The sequence below is a fragment of the Xenopus laevis genome, chromosome 8S (genome assembly GCF_017654675.1).
Source record: "Xenopus laevis strain J_2021 chromosome 8S, Xenopus_laevis_v10.1, whole genome shotgun sequence".
In the NCBI taxonomy this organism is placed as follows: Eukaryota; Metazoa; Chordata; class Amphibia; order Anura; family Pipidae; genus Xenopus; species Xenopus laevis.
Genome location: NC_054386.1, coordinates 29,171,451 through 29,197,859, shown reverse-complemented (window position 1 = coordinate 29,197,859; position 26,409 = coordinate 29,171,451). Strand labels below are relative to the sequence as shown.

General features: G+C 43.8%; 1 protein-coding gene across 4 annotated transcripts; it reads left to right on the top strand.

Moving 5' to 3' along the window:
- On the top strand, nt 1-26,325 carry sec16a.S (SEC16 homolog A, endoplasmic reticulum export factor S homeolog). 4 transcript variants are annotated; one of them, XM_018232579.2, is made up of 32 exons: nt 1-157; nt 2,460-6,031; nt 7,172-7,308; nt 7,403-7,485; nt 7,591-7,726; nt 7,894-8,086; nt 8,170-8,350; nt 8,516-8,658; nt 8,774-8,835; nt 8,993-9,131; nt 9,265-9,507; nt 9,663-9,760; nt 9,966-10,047; nt 10,332-10,449; nt 10,971-11,082; nt 11,206-11,311; nt 11,668-11,808; nt 11,964-12,077; nt 12,420-12,621; nt 18,640-18,876; nt 19,148-19,230; nt 19,379-19,426; nt 19,631-19,789; nt 20,414-20,503; nt 20,752-20,808; nt 20,950-21,061; nt 21,187-21,324; nt 21,425-21,516; nt 21,613-21,675; nt 22,207-22,266; nt 23,696-23,770; nt 24,048-24,687. In XM_018232579.2, exons 2-32 carry the CDS (start codon nt 2,519-2,521, stop codon nt 24,123-24,125), a joined length of 7,095 nt encoding a protein of 2,364 aa, XP_018088068.1. In that variant the 5' UTR covers nt 1-157; nt 2,460-2,518; the 3' UTR covers nt 24,126-24,687. The 4 variants fall into 4 exon arrangements, 3 of the variants coding, with proteins under 3 accessions (XP_018088068.1, XP_018088071.1, XP_018088070.1); XR_001932889.2 differs by lacking the exons at nt 20,414-20,503; nt 22,207-22,266 and adding an exon at nt 25,081-26,325 and having other exon boundaries at nt 24,048-24,735; XM_018232582.2 differs by lacking the exon at nt 20,414-20,503.
- The last annotated feature ends 84 nt before the right edge of the window (nt 26,326-26,409 follow it).

The window sequence follows — 26,409 nt, the reverse complement described above, 5'->3', positions numbered from 1 at the left end:
ACGCCAACACGTCTTGGAACGCGTGACGTGTGCATGTACACGTCGGCGAGCCGGATGTGCAAGATGGCGGCCCTGCCCAGGTACCTTTAGCAGGTTCCCTGCCGGTGGGAGAAAGAACTGGATCTGTGTTTGGGCTCGGCGCGTTTCGGAGAAGGAGGTGAGAGGCCGGACTTTGTGCGAGAGTGCTTTGTGTGTAGGAAAGGCTTGGCGAACAAAAGTCTTACGTTTGGGAAGGGGCTGAGGTACTCGATCTGGTGACTGAGCGCTCCCTGTCACCCCTCTGTATCTCTCCCCTCTTGAGCTACATGATAATGTCACCCCTCTGTCTCTCCTCCTGAGGTACATGATAATGTCACCCCTCTGTCTCTCCTCCTGAGGTACATGATAATGTCACCCCTCTGTCTCTCCTCCTGAGGTACATGATAATGTCACCCCTCTGTCTCTCTCCTCCTGAGGTACATGGCAATGTCAACCTCTGTCTTTATCCCCCTAAGGTACATGGTAATGTCACCCTCTGTCTCTTTCTCTCCTCCTGAGGTACATGGTAATGTCACCCCTCTTTCTCTCCCCCTGAGGTACATGGTAATGTCACACTCTGTCTCTTTCTCTCCTCCTGAGTTACATGGTAATGTCACCCCCTCTGTCTTTCTCTCCCTGAGGTACAAGGTAATGTCACCCCCTCTGTCCCCCTCCCCCTGAGGTACATGGTAATATCACCCGTCTCTCCTACTGAGGTACATGGTACTGTCACCCCTCTGTCTCTTTCTCTCTTCCTGAGGTACATAGTAATGTCACCCCTCAGTTCCAACCCCTCTGTCCTCTCCTGTGCTCAGGGTCAGTGCTGGTGTAGGTTGGATTGTGTATTTGGAGGCTTTAGGTCCTGCAGTTGATCAGGCCCAGAGATATGGAAACCTGGTTACACATCACCCCACTGCTGTTGTGCCATTAGTATGTAGGGCAGCCAATTACACTGAGCTTTGTTTTTTAGAAGTAAATAATTATAAGACCAAGTAGTTCTATTGGTTGGGGTAATTAGCAAAATGAGTTCACTTATTTTCTCACTGGTTTAAAACCTGTATTTGCATCAGGCATTTATACATTCAGTGTGTGCAGAGCCTCAGTCAGGCCTGTTGTGCTGCTTTTTCAGAGCACTCTGTTGTAGGTTTATAATGACAACACTTTAATAGAACCCGCATTAAAACCCCAGAGTGTGTGTTTGCATAGCCGCACGTGTTTGCTTTCTGACGTTCCCTCTTCCACGCAGGCAGCTCAGGAACCTACAGTAAGTATTGACATTAGTTAGGCAGCAACAGTATTGTTGCATTGTACTAATAGGGAAATAACTTCTTAATACACATTCAGTTCCCCTGCAGCTGTTAAAGGATTGCCACATATTTCAGCGGAATACCTGTGCTGCTTTCTCACTGGTCGGCTGGCTCTAATCCACTTTGCTTATATGAATTCCTCTTTAGCAAATGTACCCCATGCTGTAAAGGGTTCGATGGATTAGTGTGACCTATAATAACCCTCTTATGTCATAGCACTGCATCTGGGGGGTCAACGTTCTCACAAGGAAGTGACCTCTGTCTTAAAAAATATTGAAAATACTAAGATGGACTGTAACCTTGTAATGCGCTGCAGGTGGCCCAGACTGAAGGCCAGTTAGGGGGAGATTTGGGGTGAGTACTTATTTGTGCCCTTGTTACCCCTGGAACTATAGCAGGGTGACTGTTACCCCAATGTTTCTATATATCTGTAACCTTGTTATGAGCTAAGGGGGTCCAGCCTGAAGACCAGTTGGGGGAGATTTGGGTTGAGTGCTTATTTGTACCCTGGGCATCCCTTTAATGATATAGCAGGGTGACTGTTACCCCAATGTTTGCCTATATCTGTAACCTTGCACAAGTGTAATGGATGGGTGGCAATTAACTGTGTGGCAGGGCAGGTTCCTTGCTAAGTACCAATTCCTGGTCACATCCTGATTGCACTATGGGGAATAACTACTTAGAATGTTGCTTTTATCTCTCCTTTTTTTTTTAGCTCTGCTTTCTCTCTAGTTCTGTTTACCTGAAGTTGGCAAGATGCTGGGAAACCTTAGTATTTGATTAAGATCCAATATCCCTGCAAGGTGACAGGACCTGTTCTATATTTGCACAATACCTTGCATTTATTTCCCATGGGAGCAACATTAGACCTGGATGACAGCTCTGGGACAAGTGGCATATGGGACTTTTTGACCACAATTGCCATCCAGTAGCGGTCAAAATGGCCCTGTGATATTAATCAATTAACAGCAGCCTGTGAGACACGCGTAAAGTGGTGACCGATGGCTGTCTGTGAATATGCTCAAGTGTCCCATAAAAACACTATTTATTGGCCTGTATGTAACATTGGGGCTATTGTTATCTGCCATATAGAGCTCTATGACAGTCTTTCTCCCTCTCTCTTTCTCTGTACAGTGTATTGATCCTGGAGTTCTGTTGCTGGAGACATAGAGAGTCATCAGTTAAGGACAGAGATGCAGCCCCCTCCGCAAGCAAGGCATCCTGGCACGGGTGGACCTCCTCGCATGGGACTTGGCAATAATGCCCACTGGCGCAAAAGGGGACCTAATCCTGTACCAGTAGCTTCAGCTTCAGTGCAGCCAGTAACAGACCCTTTTGCCTTTGGCCGTATTACCCCACAAAGTATGGCACAGGGCAATGTCCCGATAGGAAACCCACTGATGGCACCCAGTGTTTCCCCTTCTTTTTACCCTCAACCCGTTCCTGTACATGCATCGGCTGCTGTAGATCAAGGGCATGGGTCTCCTGCATCACTACCAGGATTTGTTCCACAACCTGCTGCTACGGGGGGGATGTATACAAATGTGTCTGTCCCATCACCATCAAGTGCCCCCTTTCACAACTACCCAGCCGCCACCTCTAGTGCTCAGCCTGGACTCAGTAATATTCAGACTTTTCAGAATACAGCAAGTGGACTTGAAAATGCCTTTCTGCCAGTGCACATCAGGGCTCAGTCAACACAAGGCATTAATTATAACCCTCCATCTTCATCACCTTTGCAGCACTTTATCCCTGCACCATCTCAGCCAACTAATGCTCCCTCTGGGTCCTTACAAAGTGTACCTCCTGCCTCAGCTCAGAACTTCCCCCTTCCTGTTCAACAGCCATCCCATAATGCTCCTTATTACTCCCCACCTTATTTAGAAGTGTCTAATCTGGTCCCTCAAGCCAACGAAACAGTGGCACAGCAGAGGTCAGCTCCTGGGCATTACCCGCCTGCCACTGTCGCCAATCCTACATTTCAACACAGCACTTCACAACCCACCATTTTAAATCCGATAGACTATATGCACCGCCACAATCCTGACCAGAACTGGGTTAAGCAACCTCACAAGGATCAGCAGCATCCACCTTTTCCCAGTCCTAACCCCGTACAATACCCAACTCAGCCACCTGAGCCCCATCAGGAGGTGACTAATGCATCTGGTCATGTCTCCACCAATGTCGACTCTGGTACTATATCTATGTTTTTTAAAGGGGATGAAGAAGAAAATGTAGAAATAGTTTCTTCCGACCAGCAGAATGCATCTGTTAAAGTGGATCATGGTTCTTCTCATTACCAGAACTCTGGACATGAAGGTGTGCCTTCTCTCCTGCCACAGCCCACAGTCAGCAGCATGTCGTCACTTACACCAATCTCTGTGTCTCAGAATGTTGGCAATTTGACCCAACCACATTCAGATTGGAGGCAGGATGTGTTTCCTGTTGGCGATAAAATTTCTAAACCCAAAGTTGGAAGTGAATTGCCCTATGACAATGTTGAAAACATAGAGTGTGTACAAAACCAAGAGGTTCCCCCCAACGAGCCCAATCATTTTAACCTTTATCCTTCTAATGTAAATTCAGATACGTACCGCTATGGGTCCATGCCTGGACTCTCCCTACAAAAGAATGTTAGCAGCCAACCTGAAGCTGGTCCGAATCTAGAGACGCCTGTCACAGTGGGTTGTCCTGTCAGATCTGATAGTGTTTCATCAAATTATAGCAACCTGAGTCACAAAAGCCTGCCTGTGCCCACCCGGCCTCAAGAGCTAGCCGGGACATTTATTCAGAAGGAGAGAGGAAGGCTTGAAGGTGACTCCTCCCATGGTTTCTTTAAGCAAATTGATTCTTTGCCCATGGCAGGTGATGCTGTAGGCCAGAATATGGGTCAGCACACGTTCCACAGCAATTTATCCCAGCCACCAACTCCAAGTCCTCCTAAACCTACTGGGATCTTCATGACGAGTGCAAATAGTTCTTTCGAACCTGTTAGATCGCACAGCATTGGTTTGAAAGCGTCCGACGTAGACCAATTGAAAATGGGTGGAGACTTAAGAGAGGGGCATAATGTTCCACCAAGCGCCTCTCTCCCAGCAGCTTCCCCTGGTAACTTGGAACAACCACCAGATAACCTGGAATCCATATTCTTAGGTAAAAGAAATTCTCACGGAAACATTACCAGCAATGGGAACTTGTTCCATTCTGCTGGCGACCCGCCATTGGATAATATATCCTTACTGCTTGAGAGACGTCCATCGTCAAGAGCACACGGGTCTAACAAGAAATGCGAAAGCCCGGCAACCACCCTGTGGGCTCAAGGTGAGCTTCCAAATTTTGGCGGAAATGTTTTGTTGGCTCCTGCAGCTCCTTCACTCTATGTGCCCCCTAAACCCCAAACCGAAATAATTCAGCCACCTGAAGATGGGTCTTATGATTCATGCTCGGGTGGAACAGATATGGGGAAATTTCAGACCTCTCTGGAAGAACAAATTTCTTCGGAAAACCTTGAGAATCCTCCAAAGATCACTGATGAGGAGCAACTTCCCTCGCAGGCAAGTTCAGGTTACGCCAGTTTGTTGTCTTCGCCGCCCACTGAGGTACTTCAGAATCAGCCCTTGCTAATTGCCCAACCAAATAAAACCTATAATTTGTCACAGCCTAATAATTTTTCATTGTCGTTACCAAATAAGGTAAAAAATATTAATTCGCTTAAGGAACTGGGAGCAGCTGACAAGCCGGGTCCTCAGAGTTTGCCTCCAGCTGTGGGGAATTTTAACTCCAATGACAATACTGTGTTTTCCCTAATTCAAGTCCCACCCGAGGCTTCTAATCCACCTAATTACAAATCTGCTGCTACTAATGATAAATTCTCTGAATCTCTTCACAATCTGAGTTCCATTTTGCAGCGGCAATCATCAGCAAATCAAATGCCCCTCAATTTAGCTGCGGAAAGTCAAAAGGCACTTAAGGGTGAAAACGCGACTGTCGATCTTGCAAATAAAAACCCGATTCCAGCTGCCCTTCCGACGGGGCCACGTTTCCCTGCCAATCCAAACGGCAAGCCAAATTATCATGCAGAGAAGACCGTCGCTCTAGATTTTACTGTCCCTCGTGCGCCAGTCAGTTCTGTTGCCAATAACGTTGCTTCAAGTAACAGTCAGCCGGTTGCTGGAGGGCCGCTCTTTCCTAGGCCGTCTGTCAGCTATCAGAATGGTCAGGCAGGCCTAGATGTTAACAAGCAGGGTTTTTATCAGCAGGTCACTAAGGATGGGCCCCCGCAGCAGCAGCCTGTTATGGATATCCAACACCAGGGAGGAGTGGGCCTGGGGGAATACATGGTCCCATCCTCTCAGCCACTGTCCTTGGTTCTGCCTGCACAAGCGCCTCCAGTGGGTAAATCGGTTCCATACCCTCCACAAGCTGAAAGCCAAGTTCAAACCTTGCAGAACCCTAGTGGAACTCCTTATAACAGTGCGCCAGAACCTGCACCTAAATACGGACCAACTGAACAGCCTTCATATCCAGCTCCGCCTGTTCCTTCCTCATCAGCCACAGTGAACCACATAGCAACATATCAAGAGCAGCCCAGGCCTCCTGCCTCCCATACCCCTCAGCAAGCTGATCCTTATTACTACAGGTCTTACGGTGCCTACCCACAGCCTTACCAACCCTTGGACCCAAGGGCAGCACCTCTTTACTATCCGGTAAGGAATAAGTCATACATTTAGGGACTTGCACAATGGGTTTTCTTCATGAGTGTCCCTTAAAGGAACAGTTCAGTGTACAAATAAAACTGGGTAAATAGTCCGACTGCAAAATAAAAAATGTTTCTAATATAGTTAGGCAAAAATGTAATGTATAAAGGCTGGAGTGACTGGATGTCACAGAACAGAACATTACTTCCTGCTTTTCAGCTCTCTAACTTTGATTTAGTCAGTGACTTTAACTGTTCATTGAGTTTGCAATTGATCCTTAGCATGCAGGTCAGATTCAAAAGCAAGCAATTATGACCCATGTGGCCCCCCTCAAGTCTCTGATTGGTTACTGCCTGGTAACCAATCAGTGGAAACCAAGAGAGCTAAAATGCAAGAAGTAGTCTTCTGGTTATTATGTTAGACATCCAATCACTCCAGCCTTTATACATTACATTTTTGGCTAACTAACTATATTAGAAACATTTTTATTTTGCACAGCCTATCCATTTACCTAGTCTTTTAATTTTACACTGAACAATTCCTTTAAAGGCACTATAACCGCACATTTTTCTTTTGGTCCTGACTCGCATGTGCCATGCCTCTGTGCTCTAAACCACACTCTAATCATTCTGGGAGTAAATATAATTTTTTAGGATAGAAATGTCTGTTTGACTTGCACTGCGCACTTGGCCGACATCTGGAACAGGGTAAACTGTTACTTGGGGAGTCTCTTTTTGGATTACACTTAGATGACCATACACAGCCAATCAAAACTGCTCACTTGGTCATTCTGGCTTCTTATAGTCCTGTGTATGGGGTACCTGTCTGATCAGTATGAATTATCCCTTTAAAAGGTCAGTATAGCACAATTTTCAGCAGTAGTTCAATGAATATTGTTTTTCCTTTATGGCTTTAGTTATTTCTTGAGCTAAACATGGCAGGGAGACTGAAGCTATTCCACGTGCCATCCCAAATCTGATTGTCCTTAGAAGGATTAAGGATAAGCTTCTTTAAAGCGATGTGCATTGATGGGGGTTGTACAGGTATTTTGTAGAGTGGTTAGTAAATGCATTTAAATATTACCATTTGATGCTCATTGCATTTACGAAACCCACAATAGCTCTAAAGTTAATTGTATGTCTCTTTTAGGACCCTTATGGCGCTTATGACCCCACCTACAGGCAGTACAGTGGGTCTGCATATGTGAACCCTGGCAATTACTCCTATCAGGAGCCCGAACGTCCCAGTTCCAGATCCAGCCACTGCTCCGATCGCCCCTCCTCAAGGTAAGTAATACCGGTTTCAGACCTATTGCTTTTTAAAACCACTTAATTTCTAATTGTCTAATCTGAATTGTATCCCTATGCCATTCTATTGCAGGCAGGGCTATAGCAGTAAAGGAGACTGGAATGCACACAGTGGTTACTACTCAGGGTATTATCAGAGTCAGTATGATTATGCAGGTATGTGTTATGCTCTTTATTTATTTATTTTTTCTGTCTCAGCTGATAATGTTAACGAGTCCTTTTAATGTTCATGTTGTAACTATGTAACTGGTGCCTCTGCAGACCCCAGCCGCTGGGACCGATATCCTGGAGCCTATGACCCTGGCTATAGAGACCCCAGCAGTAATTACTGGAATTATATGTACAACAGCCGTGATGATGTGTACCAAAGGAACGTGCCTACTGCTTATACCACCAGGTCAGATTATGGGGCTTGTGTGTGCTAGTACTATATCCCAGAATACACTTGGGTAAAAATGGCCAGAACTGTTCATTAAGTCTGGTGCTGGTCATTATACAGATATCGGTAGTTAGAATTCTTTACTATTACTGTTCAATTACTGGCTTTTTTTCTATGGTTACCAGATATGACGTTTATGAAGACCGCTGGCAATATGACCCACGTTATGTGGGAGGCTTTGATGAAGAGCCACAGAGAGACCTCACGAAGGACGACTTTGACCGACGTAGTGTTCACAGTGAGCATTCGGTCGATAGCATGCACAGCGGCCGGAGTGCACACAGTCGGAGAAGCAGTTTCAGCTCCCATTCACAACATGTATGTCAAGTGACCCTAGAGGGACCAATCAGTCAGTTTCATCATCAGTCATAGAATGTTGAAGGTTCTGTTTCCCTTTATAGAGCCAGATCTACAAAAGCCAGCCAGACCTGTCTGCCAACGCGTATGAACCCCAAATACAGAATCCTCCTCTCAATGAGTATTCGTATGGCGTGTACCCCAATGACTACGGCACCCAGCAGGCGCTTGATGATTACTCTTACGGGTATCCCAAGGGCACAGAGTGGCAACCTGTAGAACAAGGTATTTGAGGAGCTTTTCATCAATGTTTTTGTCCAGGGAAGCAATTTATAATCTGTAAAAATATGGCTTAGTCACATTTAGAAATGTTTATTTCTGCAGTTTTCCGATGGTTTTTATCTGTAGTCTAGGTAATTTAATTTACATATGTGCTGTTGATTTTTTAAGTGCCTTCAAGGCCGTTGACTCCAGAGAAGTTTGGGAGCCCACACATCTGTGCCAGGTTTGGTTCTGGGGGTCAGTTAATAAAGGTGCTGCCTAACCTTCCTTCAGACGGACAGCCGGCCTTAGTGGAAATCCACAACATGGAGGTAACTTTGCGTTTTGTGTCCTGTTGCGAGAACTATAATCACCTCCTCCTATAGATTAATGCTATATGCAGGGCACTTGTTTCTTGTATAAATAAAAATAACTGTTATTGTACAGGTCATTATGCAGAACAGCGCAGAGCAGGAACAGCTGAGAAGTTTCCCTGGACCTTTAGTGAAGTGAGTGTTACATCTCTTTGATTAAATAGGTTCAACCTCTAACAGCTATTGGCTCCTTTAATGCCAGCAGTCTCATTAGTAGCCTCTAATTATCCTGTTGTGTTTTTAATTAAAGACATAGTGGGTTATATTGATGGGTTGTTCTCTCTGCCCGCAGGGATGAAACTCATAAAGTTGACGTCATCAGTTTTGCCCAGAAGAAATTCAAGGAGTGTTCTCAGAATGAGAGCCTGTTAGACCAAGAGTCTGCTTGCCTGCTCTGGGACTTCATTGTGCTTCTGTGCCGGCAAAATGGGGTGAATATGACTGCTCCTGTTTAAAGTCCATTTCACATTGAAATTACATTTTAATATAATAAAAACAATGCTTTATAATAGAACATAATGATTGCTTCCAGTAATGTGGCCCTTTCCCCTTGTCGGTTTCTAGACTGTTGTTGGAACAGATATCGCTGAGCTGCTTTTGAGAGATCACAAGACAGTGTGGCTTCCTGCAAAGTCTCCCAACGAAGCCAACCTGATCGATTTCAGCAATGAGCCGCTCGAGCAGCAGGAGGAAGAGTCAGGGGCTTCTCAGTTGTCCTTCCTCACGGATTCTTTGCAAAGCACCGGGGAAGCTCTAGAGAAGGAGACTGAGCGGTTCAGAGAGCTTCTACTTTTTGGGCGTAAAAAGGTAAAATAAGATAATCTTAGTTTGACGTAGCCCCTGTGCAGAGTGCACTTCTCCAACATCTACAACAGCTCAATTCACAAGGCTCAGTGCACTAGGTTGTACCTACATATATATTGCAAAACTCTTATAGACATGTCAATCTGTGCATTTCTTAGGATGCCTTAGAATCTGCTATGAAAAATGGACTGTGGGGCCACGCTTTGCTCCTAGCTAGCAAAATGGACAGCCGAACGCACGCCAGAGTTATGACAAGGTAATGCCCCCATGGGGTTGGCTTATGATACAGCACAAGAGTCTAAGAATAGAGGTGTTTGCTTGTGAGACAGTTTCTTTCCCCTGCCCGCCTTTGCAGTGTAGTGTTTGTTTTCCCAAATACAATGCCGTTTTTTCTGCACTGAGGAATTTAATTGTCTGCGTCTTTACATCTGCTTCCCTTTTTTTTCCCCTTTTAAATGTAGGTTTGCCAACAGCCTTCCAATTAACGATCCCCTGCAGACTGTGTATCAGCTCTTGTCTGGGAGAATGCCAGCAGCAGCCACGGTAAGATGCTAATTGAGCAGATTCAGCGCTACATTATTTTTAGCCATTTGTTTGGCCTCAGCAATGTTTAACATGGTGTGCTCTCCGTGCTTTGCATCCATAGTCATTAAGCCTTGCAATATAATATGCATGAATATATATTTCATAATGACTTAGAATGGCTTATTCTGTCTTTGTTCTAGCCACACAAGCGTGCAATTATTTATGTTTGGTTATACTTGAGCTTTAATAGCAAGCGATCTATCTTCTATATATAAAAATGGATGGGTTTCTGGTAATTGCAGTGCTGCGGAGATGAGAAATGGGGTGACTGGCGCCCTCACCTGGCGATGGTGCTGTCTAATCTGACCAACAATGTTGACGTTCCCACCAGGGCCATGACAACAATGGGAGATACATTAGGTAAGGCTTGTCTTTCTGAGGCTACACACTTCCTAAGTTAATTGTTTACATTTGTAGCCAAAAAAACTCAACTCAAAGGTGAAAGCTAACCTTTAAAAGCACTTTTCAGTATGCTATAGGTTGCCCTATGTATAACTACTTTTAAACTGGTCTTCATTTGTGGTGTTTTTGGTTGCTAGGGAATAAAGAACCCCAGCAACCATTTTGTTCTAAACTGGAGGGCCTCATGTTGAGATAATCAGCTAGAATTTGCAGCACCAGAAAGCCTTTGTTTCATCTGGCTCCTGTTTCTACATGTAGCGAGGGATAGACATGCTTTGCCTTTGGGGGACTTTAGTGTTTAAATCAACATTTAAAGGGTATCTAAACCCAACCATAAAGGTGGTCCAGCTTTGCCCCCTAGTTCTGTATGATTAATAACTGAATTACAGTTGCAAGAGAACAGACCAGTGAGGATTTTGATTACCACCACTGTCCGCCATTGTGTTGAGCAACTCGGTACTTTGCATTGACTCTTTCAGCATCCCGGGGGCTGATGGATGCCTCACACTTCTGCTATTTAATGGCACAAGTCGGCTTTGGCATTTTCACCAAGAAATCTACTAAGTTGGTCCTCATTGGATCCAACCACAGGTAAGCTGGTAACAAGTTACAGAGTAACCACTTATTCTTCCCCTTCCAAAAGGAGATATATGTAAATCGAGAGAGAGAGCGAAAGTAGTCTGAAATACAATGTTTTTTTCTTTCCATGACCAGTTTATCATTTGCAAAGTTTTGCACTAACGAAGCCATCCAGAGAACAGAGGCTTATGAATATGCACAGGCACTTGGCACCCAGTCTTTCTCTCTCCCGAATATACAGGTAAGTTCATCTGTACATAGTGGGGACAAACCATGTAGCTTAACAGTGGCTTCAAAGCTGCAAATTACCAGGTCTCCACTCCATTCTGCTATTCACAAAAGAACAATGTTCCCTATGTCTTCCTCTCCCCCATATTCTCACTGCTTCATTCCAAAACCTAAACGCTCATACATATTTCCTGGGGTTTATTCGTGCCTTATTATCTATCTGTGTGCTTGTCATATTATACAATATAGGCATTGTGAACATAGAAATGAAAACGAAATCTACCTATTGGCTTAGGGACCTCAAAGGCTGATTGGTTGTAGTAGTATCTTATGCTCCATTAGAATTAATGCCTATCACTGTTTACACAGGTTTACAAGTTCATCTACGCTTGCCGTTTGGCGGAACACGGATTATCTGCACAAGCTTTCCATTACTGTGAAGTCATCTCCAAGACCATCTTGAAGCACCCGTCTTGCTACTCCCCTGTGCTTGTCAGCCAGCTACTGGAGGTGATGCCAGGGGAGATATAGACACACACACACACACACACACACACACACACACACACACACACATACCACACACCACACACACACTATATAATAATGAAAGGTGTTTTCTTTTTTTTTTTTTTTTCTTCTTTTTTTTTTGCCTTGTCCTCTAGGTGTCCTCCCACTTGAGGTTCTTTGACCCACAGCTGAAGGAGAAGCCAGAACAGGAGTTATTTATCGACCCTCCTTGGCTGCAGCATCTCCGCACCTTGGATAAGCAAATGAAGGTATTATGGGGCCCAGAGTTGAGGTTGCACATTCAGTCCTAAAAATCTACCTCTAGTCATATTATACACTGGTGCCTACCTACTTGCTTGCTCTTTTTTCAGGGGCAGTGCCCCATGACCTACTGGTTGGTCTTACAGTTTTTGGATATCTTTTATATTTCTGTTATAATCAATGTATAGTTTTAGTCATAGACAAAAGAGCCATTTCATTTCCCAAGGATAAAGCATGTAAATGCCAGAAAGGTCACATGATTATAAATTGCTTGTTTGCCCCCCCCCCCCCAAAAAATAAATAATTGCTTTCCCCTTCCCTCAACAGTATTTATTACATTTTATTTCCAGCATGGTACTGTAGTTTATGACATGGGCAGAACCACACCTCAGCAGTTTGCCTGCAGTACACCAAGCTCGGAGATAGACCATGTGAGCCAATCAGATGGTTTTGGAATAGCCGGGGATATACCAACTCATACAGAGAATCCATTACTGGCCAATCTCCTGCCCAACATGATGCCTCCAGTACAAGCTGTGCTAGTTCCTGCTGGTGCGTTATTGTTTATTAATGTGATACATAAGTCTTTTTGATTGTATGGTTTTTTTTCCATGTGTGGGCTGATCTGTCTCCTAAGTTTGCTCATAGTCTGTACAGAGAGATACCATAAAACTATGGCAGTATAGGTTTTCCCCTGTACTATGCACAGTTCAACAGAAACAGTCCCGAGTTGGCTTATAGTCTGTACAGAGAGATAACATAAAACTATGGCATCATATGTATGCCCCTGTACTAAGCACAAATCAACTATTTTCTCAGCCACCTGATTCAAATAGTTAGTGACAAATACAAGAAGTCCTCTGCACTCAACCCATTATCAATATATTTAAGACAGAGACATTTTGTGCATACTGCTACTGAAAAATGCCTTACCCTTTAAACAAAACAGGGATTGTTTGTCCATATATTGCAATATATTTAAGCTGGCCAACTACATCAAAGTCATCCCATATCTGGCCAGTCCTACGCTCAATTTTCATCTGATTCATTAAGAATTCAATTGATTACCGTATATACTCGAGTATAAGCCGATCCGAGTATAAGCCGAGGTACCTAATTTTACCTACGAAAACTGGGAAAACTTATTGACTCTAGTATAAGCCTAGACACAACTACAGCCCTGTCTCCCAGCAGCGCACCTTCCGCCAAAGAGACTCCCCCAGCGATCGACCGGACTTCTTTGCAAAGTTGATGGTGACAGAGAATTGTGCAGAGAGTGCTGTGTGTCATAAAACCATCACTGATCTTTCGTATAACCAACAGATGGCGCTGTGTGATATTGCCATCACTGTTAATCCTTTATTCAACCAACAGATGGCGCTGTGTGATATTGCCATCACTGTTAATCCTTTATTCAACCAACAGATGGTGCTGTGTGATATTGCAGTCACTGTTATTCTTTGATACAACCAACAGATGGTGCTGTGTGATATTGCAGTTACTGTTATTCTTTGATATAACCAACAGATGGCGCTGTGTGATATTGCAGTCACTGTTATTCTTTGATACAACCAACAGATGGCGCTGTGTGATATTGCAGTCACTGTTATTCTTTGATACAACCAACAGATGGCGCTGTGTGATATTGCAGTTAGTTATTCTTTGATACAACCAACAGATGGCGCTGTGTGATATTGCAGTCACTGTTATTCTTTGATACAACCAACAGATGGCGCTGTGTGATATTGCAGTCACTGTTATTCTTTGATATAACCAACAGAGGGCGCACTGTTATTCTTTCATAAAACCAACAGAGGGTATTGTGGGATATTGCAGTCTCTCCCCAAGTGTACTGTTGGTATAGAAATGATTAAAAGTGACTGCAATCTCAGCTGCTGCCCGCTGACCCGAGTATAAGCCGAGGTAGACTTTTTCAGCACATTTTGGATGCTGAAAAACTCGGCTTATACTCGAGTATATACGGTAATTATACATTTTAGAAAGGGACTAAGTTTTACCTGCAACTTACTAGCTGCTTTCAAAGTAAAACTCCCAAACTTGGCTGCCCTTTTATTAGACACCAGTGGGATCACCTGACTATAGCTGGGAAGGGTGGGAGCTACAACAAGGAGCTGGTCACTGCTCCTGTATAACTATTACAAACAAGGGAAAGTTGTGCTCACCATTAATTTTTAAAAACATTAGGCGGGGGTGCAATGAGGCTGTGACCACAAAATACATATAGACAAATACAAGAGATCCTCTGCACTCAACCCATTATCAATATATTTAAGACAGCGACATTTTTTGCATACTGCTACTGAAAAATGCCTTACCCTTTAAACAAAACAGGGATTGTTTGTCCATATATTGCAATATATTTAAGCTGGCCAACTACGTCAAAGTCATCCCATATCTGGCCAGTCCTACGCTCAATTTTCATCTGATTCATTAAGATTTCAATTGATTAATTATACATTTTACAAAGGGACGAAGTAATTTACTTTGAAAGCAGAAAGTAAGTTGCAGGTAATACTTAGTCCCTTTGTAAAATGTATAATTAATCAATTGAATTCTTAATGAATCAGATGAAAATTGAGCGTAGGACTGGCCAGATATGGGATGACTTTGACGTAGTTGGTCAGCTTAAATATATTGCAATATATGGACAAACAATCCCTGTGTTGTTTAAAGGGTAAGGCATTTTTCAGTAGCAGTATGCACAAAATGTCTCTGTCTTAAATATATTGATAATGGGTTGAGTGCAGAGGACCTCTTGTATTTGTCTATATGTATTTTGTGGTCACAGCCTCGTTGCACCCCCGCCTAATGATTTTAAAAATTAATGGTGAGCACAACTTTCCCTTGTTTCAAATAGTTAGTGACCCATATGTTAATATGAATTATTCACCTTTTATTTACACATATGCAAAAACCACATATATTAAAAATGACATCACATAAATATATATCACATTTAATCAGTATAGATAGAATCAATTAATTGATATTAAATTTGATGCTGTTAATAATAATTTCATATTCCAAATTGGTAATTATGGACCAGTTACTGTGGATGTAAAGTTCATTAGTTAGTTTGTTAATGTCCCGAATGAATCCATAAAAAATGTCCATATGTTCCTGTTAAAATTACTGAGAAAACTGCTAGCTCTGTTATTTCATCCTTCTGCCGCTGTTTAAATTAATCACAATATCGATTGCTACTGTTGCCACTTCAACAGATCATCCTTTCAGTTAGAAACAAAGTGGAAACAATTGTAACGATTTATGGCCAAAGTCACTCTTAACAAAACACCTGCTGCCAGCCACTTGGAATTACAGCAAATTTGCAACAGTATGAAGTGGTTCAAACAGTTGCTAAATGGATATCTCGTGCTGAGATTTTTTCAACGCCCATACTACATCAGGGAGTGTTATTCTTCTCATTATTACTAAAATCGTAGTGCAGAGGTAAATGCTGGTATACGTTACCGCTTCGTAATTGCTGAATTAATAACTCCTGATTGTGGGTTTAGCAATCCTCGTCTCGCACCTTGCTCATCATGCGGAGCATTTTCATCGCCGCATATAACCTTCTGGCCGATACTTGTGCGGTTTTTCTTTTACGGCTGCAGGTGTTTGTTATTTTGCGTCCGTGTACAGGGTAGCAGCAGGCAGTAAGGGGAGAGCATTTTCCTCGTGGATGCACGCCAATGTGTGTTTCACCGTCTTCGGCTTCGTCATGAAGCTGCGGCGTTCCTCTGTCAGTCGCAGCTATTGCGAGAATTCGGTTCCTCCTCCCGAATGCTGTGAAGTTGCGCTGTATGAAACTCGCTTGTAGTGCTGACTGTTCCACAAGGAATACGCTCAAAAATATCAAGTCGGCTTTATTAAATCACACAGTGTGAAAACATTATACAGTGGGTGTGCAGCTTATGGGAAGTGCTGACTTAGGCATGAAACGCGTAGTTTCATATAGCGCAACTTAAGATAAATAAAGGTCCAGGGCCAGATGGTATTCATCCCAGGGTACTTAGCGAGCTGTGATTGCCAAACCTCTTTAATTTTTACTTAATTTTTCAGGATTCTTTGAGATCTGGCATAGTGCCGAGAGACTGGCGAATTGCTAATGTGGTGCTGCTATTCAAAAAGGAATCCCGTTCTCAGCCTCAAAACTATAGGCCAGTTAGTCTGACATCAGTGGTAGGAAAGCATTTTGAAGGGTTAATAAAGGATAAAATACTGGACTTCATAGCAAATCATAATACTATGAGTTTGTGCCAGCATGGTTTTATGCGTAATAGATTCTGGGATGGCAGTGGATGTGATTTACTTAGACTTTGCTAAAGCATTTGACACAGTGCCACCAGAGCCGCCATTAGAAATTACGGGGCCCCCAAGCTCCACCCCAGATCCCGACCACTCTACATCACAGTTAAAAGACCACACAGACATCAGCGCTAAAAAAGGTAAAACATTGGCGCCAGGGCCCCCCTTACAAGTTAAAAAAAATTTGGGCCCCAAAGAATATTTTTTAAAAAAAATATTGGTTGCAGGGGCCTATAGAGTATTAAAATAATACATTGGTGGCCAGGGGATTTAAAAAAAAACAAAAAAAAACACATTGGTGTTAAGAGGAATTGAACTCGAAGTCTTGAAGCCACACCTCCTGTCGTGACTTTAGGTCTTTACGCCGATTCAGGACTTCAGTTTTAGCTGTTTTCGTAACTTGGGGTCTTTTTGCCGCTTCAGGGCTTCAATTTCAGCTGTTTTCGTGACTTCAGGTCTTTTCACCGCTTCTGCTGTTTTCATGACTTTGGGTCTTTTCGCCGCTTTGGGACTTTGGCTTCGGCTATTTTCGTGGCTTCTGGTCTTTTCGCCACTTCGGCTGTTTGGCTTTTTGGCACTTCCTCATTTGAGACTTCGGTTTTTCGGCACTTCCGCATTCAGGACTTCGGGAAGGAGGCGACACTGCTTTGGGCACTGTCAAGGGGGCCCCAGCTCTTTCAAAAGTTCAGCAATGCCGGGCCCAGTACACTTGTACCCTCTGTGCCCCCCTGATGGCAGCCCTGAGTGCCACACAGAAGGTTAATTTAAGGAATGTTGGCCTGGAACATAGTATTTGTACCTGGATAGAGAACTGCCTATAAGATAGACTAAAAAGAGTGTTGGTAAATGGAACATTTTCTAATTGGACCAGTGTTGTTAGTGGAGTACCACAGGGCTCAGTAATAGGTCCCTTGCTTTTCAACTTGTTTATTAATGACCTGGAGGTGGGCATTGAAAGTACTGTTTCTATTTTTGCAGATGATACTAAATTGTGCATAACTATAGGTTCCATGTAGGATGCTGATGTTGATAAATGCAGGTTTTGCACTTTGGCAAAAATAATATAAATGCAAGTTATACACTAAATGGCAGTGTGTTGGGAGTTTCCTTAAATGAGAAGGATCTAGGGGTATTTGTAGATAACAAGTTGTCTAATTCTGGACAGTGTCATTCTGTGGCTACTAAAGCAAATAAAGTTCTGTCTTGCATAAAAAAGGACATTAACTCAAGGGATGAAAACATAATTATGCCTCTTTATAGATCCCTGGTAAGGCCTCATCTGGAGTATGCAGTGCAGTTTTGGACTCCAGTCCTTAAGACGGATATAAATGAGCTGGAGAGAGTGCAGAGACATGCAACCAAACTAGTTAGGGCGAGGGAAGACTCAAAAATTATGAGGGGAGACTGTCATGGTTGGGGCTGTTTTCTCTGGAAAAAAGTGCTTGCGAGGGGACATGATTACACTTTACAAGTACATTAGAGGACATTATAGACAAATAGCAGGGGACCTTTTTACCCATAAAGAGGATCACCGTACCAGAGGCCACCCCTTCAGACTAGAAGAGAAGAACTTTCATTTGAAGCAACGAAGGTGGTTCTTTACAGTCAGGACAGTGAGGTTGTGGAATGCACTGCCGGGTGATGTTGTGATGCTGATTCAGTTAATGCATGTAAGAATTGCTTTGATGATTTCTTGGACAGACATAATATCAAAGGCTATTGTGAGACTAAACTCTAACTATAGATATGGGTATATATAATTTATGTGAAAGTATGGAGGGGGTGTGTGTATGGATGCTGGGTTTTCGTTTGGAGGGGTTGAGCTTGATGGACTTTTTTTCTTTTTCAACCCAATTTAACTATGTAACTATGGCAGCATAGGTATTCCTCTGTACTAAGCACAACTCAGCAGGAACAGACCCCTAAGTTTGTGCATAGTCTGTACAGATAGAAACCATAAAACTATGGCAGCATATGTATTCCCCTGTAGTAAGCACAAGTCAGCAGAAGCAGCACAAAGATGTTTGTAAAAAAAAAAAGGCTCTGTGTAGCCTTAAACTCTGCTTATCCAGGTCCTAGCAGTGTTCCAAATAAAGGCATTTTTTTTCAAGAAAGATTTGTGGTGCTGTACTTCAACCAATATATCAAAGATTGATTGTTGGTGCAATATGGCACTTGACTGTATTTGCTTAGCCCAGGGTGTTCTAATTCAGTAAATCAATAATAGTTGTTTCTTTCCAGGTCCTGAAAATCCGCCACCTGTATATCCACCCTACACAGGGAATGATCCCTCCTACCCAGGTACACCTCAGGGTCTAGCTCCCTCATCTGGGCCTCCAACTCCATCTACTGCTCCAAATTTTGTGCCGTTTGGTGTGGAACAGGCAACTGTTTATCCACCTGCTGCTCTACAGCCATACCCACCTCTTCCCCAGGCAACAGATTGTGCTCCTCCAATGCAGATGAATCAAGATCCAGGTGAGCCTTTGCATAGGGTGCCAATAAGTCTCCTAGGTGCAGAACAGTGAAATTGAAACTCCTTTTATTTGTGTTTTAAACTTCCCTGGTTTAAAATAAAATTGTGTCTGGCTGTAGTGTTGCGCACTACTGTAGTGGTTCTAGATCTAAGGCCAACCATATTGCTCATAATGTGCACATGCCAATCAAATGGCTGAGACACTTTATATGATCTCACTGTGTGCCTATATTGTGATTTATGGGGATTTCATGATGATTTGTGTTTTTGAAGGACTGCAAAGGATTCAGCAGAATTCCCCTACCAAAACCACCTTCGCTGATCCTGAAGATTTCTACGGTGTCATGGCAAAAATGGTCAGTGCATATTTTCTAGTTCGTCTTGAGTCTTAGAAGGTCCAGGAACACAGCAGTTGTTACTGTACAACCAACCCGCTCTTGCTTTACAACACATTGGGAGGTCACTGATGCTTTCTTGGGTTCATACCTTTGCCTTTTCTTCCAGGTTCCCGGGCAGAGATCACGGACAGTGTCACAGTCCTCATCACACATGGTAATGCCCTTCATCTCATTGGGCTTGTTCTGAGAGGGTTGATTAACTGATGCCTATGCAATGGTACTATAGCTATGTAGCTATGCCTAGCTATTGTCATGGAGGCAGATAAACTTCTAAGTCTGTGCCCTCTCTGAAGTTCAGGACTGAATGTGGAGGACAAATAATTGCACTCAGCTTCTTCCATGTTTTTCCTGTATCTAGAGGCGGACACGGACAACCTCAGAGTCATCAACCCATTCTATTGGGTCTGGACGTAGAAGTTCCATGGGCATCCAACCATCGCCTCCTCCTGCCTCTATCCCAGAGGCAGACAGACCAGAAGAGAAGAACAAACATAAGTCTCATGGTCCATCCCAAGGGGTAAGTCCCTTGCCATCTTTCCTCATCTCACCCTTCTGGTAAACCCTTCCTTATGTACTTAGATGGTAGGTGATGAAACAAGCAGTTAGTACTTCGGACTAGCAGAGCAGGGGTATCCCGCACCACCTAGTAATTTTGGGAAAGGGCTGGGGGGAGGGGCGGGCTGTACATCAATCTGTCTTTGTTGTATCTTCTGCTGGGTGATTTATAGTCTCCCTCTTCTGTTGGGTTTAGGGAATCCTATCACTAACACTGTTGTGGTACTGTTATGCTCTAAGCTTGGGATCTTCATTGGTTATCCACACTGGGGCAGCAATGCAGGTCCAACATGGCTGCTCTTATTATTTATGGCCTTGGTGCAGAACTGTGCAATTGAAACTACTTTCATTTTTGGTTCTTTACCACAGTTGTGGAAAGAAGAGAAGCATCTTGACCAAAGAGCAGTCACAGGTTAAGCCCCCATATAATTAATTCCTCTTTATCTGTAGGCCTGAGATGTAAGCAGAGCAGGTGGGGTGGGTTGGTAATAAGGTTCAAAACAACACAATGATCCATTAGGGCTTTATTTCAAGCTAAAATCATAGACTGATCCTGATACCTATGTATCTTTAATGATTTTTTTAGAGTGGTAAAAGTTGGTTTCCCCTGAAATTTGGCTGGTTGATGGGAAAAGGCAAGAACGAAGCACACTTACCTGATGACAGGAATAAATCTGTAAGAACCTTGTTGTTTAGTAGCTCATAGTCTGCTCTACACACCTTGTAAACCCTGCATCAGCTTTTTTTGGCCTGCCTTTGGTGCCATGTTTGGACATATACCTCCACATCTACCTGCTACTTACCTCTGAAAGCATATAATGTCCACCCCCATTTCATTCTGCTTCCTATGCTTGCTTTGCTTCACCCACTCAAGCATCAAGCCAGTACCCAGAATGCATAGTCTCTGCCACTGTTTTGTTGCAGATTGTGTGGGATGAGAAGCAGCAGCGGTGGACTAACCTGGATGAACCAGAAGAAGAGGTGAGACATTTATTGGGATGGGCCCCCTTGGTATAGCAGTGTCTGATCATGTGCACTAACTGAGTATCTTATTATCACCCCTGCCTGGGGTACTGCTAAAGTAGAGTCTGCCTGACACTGATGCATCCAACTCTCTTTCAGAGAAAACCGTTGCCTCCACCACCACCAGGGATGCTGAAAAAACCACAGACTGCTCCATCTGTCCCAGGTGGTCCTCTCAACCCTTCTGTCAATGTTTTCTCCATCAGAGCAGGTACTATAGCTCAACTGCTAGGAATGAGCAGTTGGGAAATTAATCAACATTTTATTACCCTTATAAATCAGTGAAGGCTTTGAGGTAATTTTTTTCTTCTAATAATGTTGTGCTTTCCCTTTCAGCAGGGGCAAGAGGTCGTTACATTGATGTCTTAAACCCAGGGGGTACCCGGCCCACTAACTCGGTCCCTCCGCCTGCTGATTTGTTTGCACCTTTGGCCCCCATGCCTATCCCCACGAACCTGTTTGTTCCAAATGCAGGTATGAATCAGAGTTCTGTTCTCCTCCCCTACCATACAGTGCGGGTGTAGATGGTATCCCTGACTGGGTGTCTGGATAACATGACTTTTTGTTATGACAGTCCCAGAAGAGGGTCAGCCTGCGGAAGCCAGTGGGGCAGAAATGGTGCAACCTGCGGGTCAGACGGGGCTCAGTAACTTTTCCCAGGCACAGGTACGCCACTGGTTTTGATCTTGTATTTCCCCTTTAGCCCACAGATCATGGAGTTTTAAATGTCACAAATCCAGATATTTTCTGCTTGTTTCCTAGTTACCCGGTTTGCCCCCTGTGTCTGATCTTCCAACAAATCAGGAAGATGGGCAGATGGGAGAGGTATGTATCAAAACAACGTGGTATTTAATGGCTGCAGAATGAAACATAGTTTGCTTCAGTTAGCTGAGGAGCCAACTGGAGTGCCATCCTCCCCCTTCCCTAACCAGCACATGTAACATTAGAGCCTTCATCTCCCTCGTATGGGTCCAGTTACTGTTTGTGTGCTGTGCTGCCTGTGTTTTAATACTAGCGGCAGTCAGACCATCATGAATATTTCATTCACATAATAACAGGCTTTGTGTAGCCTCCCTCTGATTTATGTCAGGGAAGTGCAACAACTTGCACGCTGTTACATTCACCTACAACTCCCAGTATCCCCTGACAGCTGCAGGGAGTTGCAGTATAAGAGCAGCTGCAGGTCATCCCTGATTTGATATCACCCTTCCTTCCTAAATGTTAATGGGTCAGCCTGTTTGAGAGAGTGGCGCATGAGGCGGTGCTGTGCACGATTTGAATTTCCTTTTTATTTTCATTTTTTTTGTGTGGATTTTCTTGCTTCATTCCCCCCATTTTTAATTTCTTGTTTTGTAGCTTTCCCGATCTAGCTCTCTCAGTTCCTTATCCCGTGAAGTAAGCCAGCATATGGAGCAGGTACACACAGCTGGCCGCCATTTTTCTTTTATTTTAATGCCAAAAAAACTCCTTTTTTGGGGGGATGGGGGATGTTTGTTATACTAACCATGCTTGTGCCTCCCCTCCCTAAGCATATGAAGGCCTATGGATTCCCTGATACTATCATGTCAAAGCCTCTAGGGGGTGCTAGCGTAGCTATTATAAATGTATGCTGGAGAAGGAAGCCTCAGGTGTATGGGCCTTGTGTATGTCATAGGGCTCCTGTATAACCAAACATGTACAGCAGCCATGTGAGATTACATAAACAATGGAGATTTCCAGCCTTCATGTCGCAGCCCCTCACTAATTCCATTAGCATATCACTGGTTTCAGCCTGCGTTTTGCCTGCACCTAAAGTTTGCTAGCATGTTTGCACTGCATGGATCACCAATGCCTGTGACAGTGTAACATGTTCTGTGTCTTCTTCCCTAGCTCTCTGCCTCTCCCAGGAACTCTACTGCAACAGCAGCACCTTCTGGCTCTCCAACTGTGGCTGAACTACAGTTCAGGATCACTGTTAGCTGCTCCCTTCTACTCTGCAGCTGCTGATGCACGGCCTTGAAGCCCAGGGATTCCAGTGGAATGTACACTTGTTTATATGCGGGGTTGTTTAGCTTATTGTGTGCCTAGAACATTCCTTCTCTGTATATTTGTATTTATACATATGGGAAGAGGGAAGTGCCATATTGATTCCCTTTAGACAGTACAGCAGGGTTCCCCAACCTTTTTTACATTTAAATGTGGCTCACGAGTAAAAAAAGAGTTGGAGAGCAACAAGCATGAAAAAGTCCATGCAGATGTCAAATAAGGGCTGTCATTGGGTGTTTGGTAGACCTTATATGAACTGGTAGCCTGCAGGAGGTTCTGTTTGGCAGGACACCTGGTTTTTATGAAACCAAAACTTGCCTCCAAGCCAGGAATTCAAAAAATAAGCTCCTGCTTTGAGGTCACTGGGAGCAACAGCCAATGGGTTGGTGAGCAACATGCTGCTAGCTAGCTACTGGTTGGGGACCACTGCAGTACAGTATGAGGGTATAGCTTATTGTGTGCCCAGAGCTTTCCTTCTCTGTTTTATTTGTATTTATACATATGGGTCGGAGCTGCCATATTGTTTTCCTAGTACAGAACATTTCTTCCCAGTTGTATATGTTGGAGCTGCCATATTGTTTACCTGAACTATTTTTCATTGACACCAGTGGCAGTTGTGTTGCTTGTTGCAGTGCTGAGTTGCCCTAAAGTGAATGTTCTTTGCACACAATGAATTATGAGTGGGGGGTGTGGTGACCAAAAAAAACAAGATTACAAACTGGATCACTTTCCCATCTGCCATCCCTTGGGCCAAGGCCTTCAGCAACAGTTTCGGAAGCAGAGTCCTTTAAAGAAAATAAATCGCTTTCTTTTATTGTAGGCTCACGTGGCCCCTGCGTCAGGCCCCCCACCTACAGGGGCTGTCCCCTTCTACAACCCCTCCCAGTTTTCACAAGTAAGTGAATATTTATTAGGCTGCATCTGTTTATTTGCATTATGTACAGTGTTAAGAAGCATAATCATCACAGTGTAACCAATCTGAAATCTGATTGGCTGGGGGGGGTAGAGGTTTGAAAATATACAAACTGATTGGCTGAGGAGAGAGAGGCTGGAAATTGTCCAAGCTGATAAGAGAGAGGCTATGACTAGTGGTGCCTGATCTCACGATTAGATAGCCAGACTCCCAGCAGCCTTGCAGCATAATAATATTTATATATTTGTTCTTTTTGCAGCAGCAGCCTCCTTCTGCCCAAGCAGGTGGGCTACGACCTGGACGTCTCGGCCAGAGGAAATATCCTTCCTTAAAATAAGGACTTGGCCCTGCCCTGAAGCCTCATAAACATTTCAATGGACATTTCACACCAGAGGTCAACGAACGCTTGAGGGGAAATATCCCTTACAGCGGAGCCCGCTTGGTTGCATCTACTTGAAAAAATGGAAGTGGAGTCTTTCCTTTTAACAGACATACTGGGGAGGAGCTAGCGTCTGTGGGATTAGTATGGCTGCTCCTTCCTCTGGTAGCAACCTGGAAATCATCTTCTTCATGCCAGCCCTGCCCCTACTAGCCCTGTAGTGTCTGATGCCGACTGAAGACGACTAGAATTTTGCTTTTTACTACTGGATTCAAATAAAATTATTCTGATTTACCAGATCCTTTAGTAAATCTTAGAAAACCAAACCAAAATTCTGGCCCAAGATTGAATACTGTGATTTTATCCCCCACCCCTGTATGTATGTATTCTGTATAGCCTCCCTCCCTGTATTATACATTATTTACGTTTGCTTCCCCTTTTTTTTCGGACGAGTGTGATTTAAATTTTAAGTGCAATATAATTAACTGCTTCCTCTCATTGGCTAATCTTAATCCAATTGGAGAAGGCGGCGGCTGCAGAGGCCCCGTCACTCCACTGATTTTACTCTTTAGGGCTATTCCACACGGGGAGATAGCCACGCGTTTGCGGTCGCGGCAACAAAGCGCCGCGCCAGTCGCCGCGACCGGCGCAGGCGACAGTTTTGTATGGGCGCCTATGTAAAAACGCCTGTGCTAACCACACGAGGCGATGCGCTTTTCAACAGTCGCCTGAAAAAGCCTGGCGAGGCATTTTCAGGCGACTGTTGAAAAGCGCATCGCCTCGTGTGGTTAGCACAGGCGTTTTTACATAGGCGCCCATACAAAACTGTCGCCTGCGCCGGTCGCGGCGACTGGTGCGGCGCTTTGTCGCCGCGACCGCAAACGCGTGGCTATCTCCCCGTGTGGACTAGCCCTTATAGTAGGAGTTAAACGAAACAAGCGACAGTAGCCAACTGTTTTTTTTGAGTATTTAAATAAAAAATATTGGGAAAATCACAATATTGGTAACGTCACAGAACTATAACTCTCGCCTTTCTGCAACTTCATAAGGGTTATTATCCTTTGTTTTATTTCTGCTTTTTCTCTTTTGTTTTATTTTTCATTTGAATTCCTTTTTATTTCCATTTTTTGTGGAATTACCAAACTCCTCTTGCTGTAGATCTTGGGGATAAGTTCTCCTTTCAGCCACTAGGTAAGATGATTCCCTACAACCCACATCAAACTAAAGTGGGATAGAAACCAAGATGGAAAATTTAGAGTGTGCCTCTTCGCACTTTTGCAATTTATATAAATGTTTATTATTTATGAGATAGTATCAGTTTTAGGCTGCCAATATCCAGCATTTCGTTCGGCAGCTCTTTTTAAGGGTCTCTGTCAGTAACCCCAGGGTAACCTCGAAATAAACATCTTATATCCCAGGATTGCTGACCCAGTTGACTGAAAGAGAGTGGCTGAGCCAGTAGCCTGGTATTAGCAGTCTAAAACTGCTAATATCTTACAAACCACTAATAGAAAATGGATGTAAAATACAGAAATGCTCAGAGAAGCGCTGTAAATAAGATTCTGTGCATTTTCTGTTTTCTCATTTAAAAATCAGCCACTCACAGGCCATTATTGTATGACTCCAATGTACTAGGAAGGAATGGTTTATGCCAAGTAGCCTATGAAATCTGCACACGGCGTGACCTTAACGTGTGTTGCTTTGAGGCCCAAACCTTGGCATGTGCAGCCCTTGTGTGGTACAGTTACAGATTTTTGAGTGGGACCTGGCACCCATTTACCTGCTGGATTTAATTGGTCTTCTTAAATGAGAGGTTAAGTGGGAGAGCAGTACATCCCTTTATCCTTTCCTGGGCAATTGTACAGAGGCTGCTGGGAGTTGCAGTTCTTTCAGTGGCTTGGGCCAGTCACAACTCATGTAAGGGCAGAAGAGTTGCTAACACAGAGCTACCATACTGCTTTTTCCCAGTGCTCCTAGAGGGCTCCCAACTGCGGTTACCTCGGGGGAGGGCAAATCTGTATAACCCATCGCTTCTACTATGTGTTTAATTCTATAGGCCTTCCTGCCAATAGGAAGCTGCTATTTTCCTACAGAAAGACTTTTCATTGGACATTGTAAAATTCTCAAATAAAATATTTTGCGCTCTCGAGCACTTTCACAAACGACTCCCCCCGTGTCTTTATTTCGTTTCTCCCTAACCATCCCTTGAAATGTAAATACTGCTGCCACTACCAAGATGGCA

What these genes read in the sequence shown, in the direction of transcription:
- sec16a.S (XM_018232579.2), top strand. Translation starts at nt 2,519, where the DNA reads ATGCAGCCCCCTCCGCAAGCAAGGCATCCTGGCACGGGTGGACCTCCT. An exon ending in CACGCCAGAGTTATGACAAG is followed by an intron (nt 9,761 to 9,965) that starts GTAATGCCCCCA and finishes TTTTAAATGTAG; the next exon opens with GTTTGCCAACAGCCTTCCAA. An exon ending in CTCATTGGATCCAACCACAG is followed by an intron (nt 11,083 to 11,205) that starts GTAAGCTGGTAA and finishes TTCCATGACCAG; the next exon opens with TTTATCATTTGCAAAGTTTT.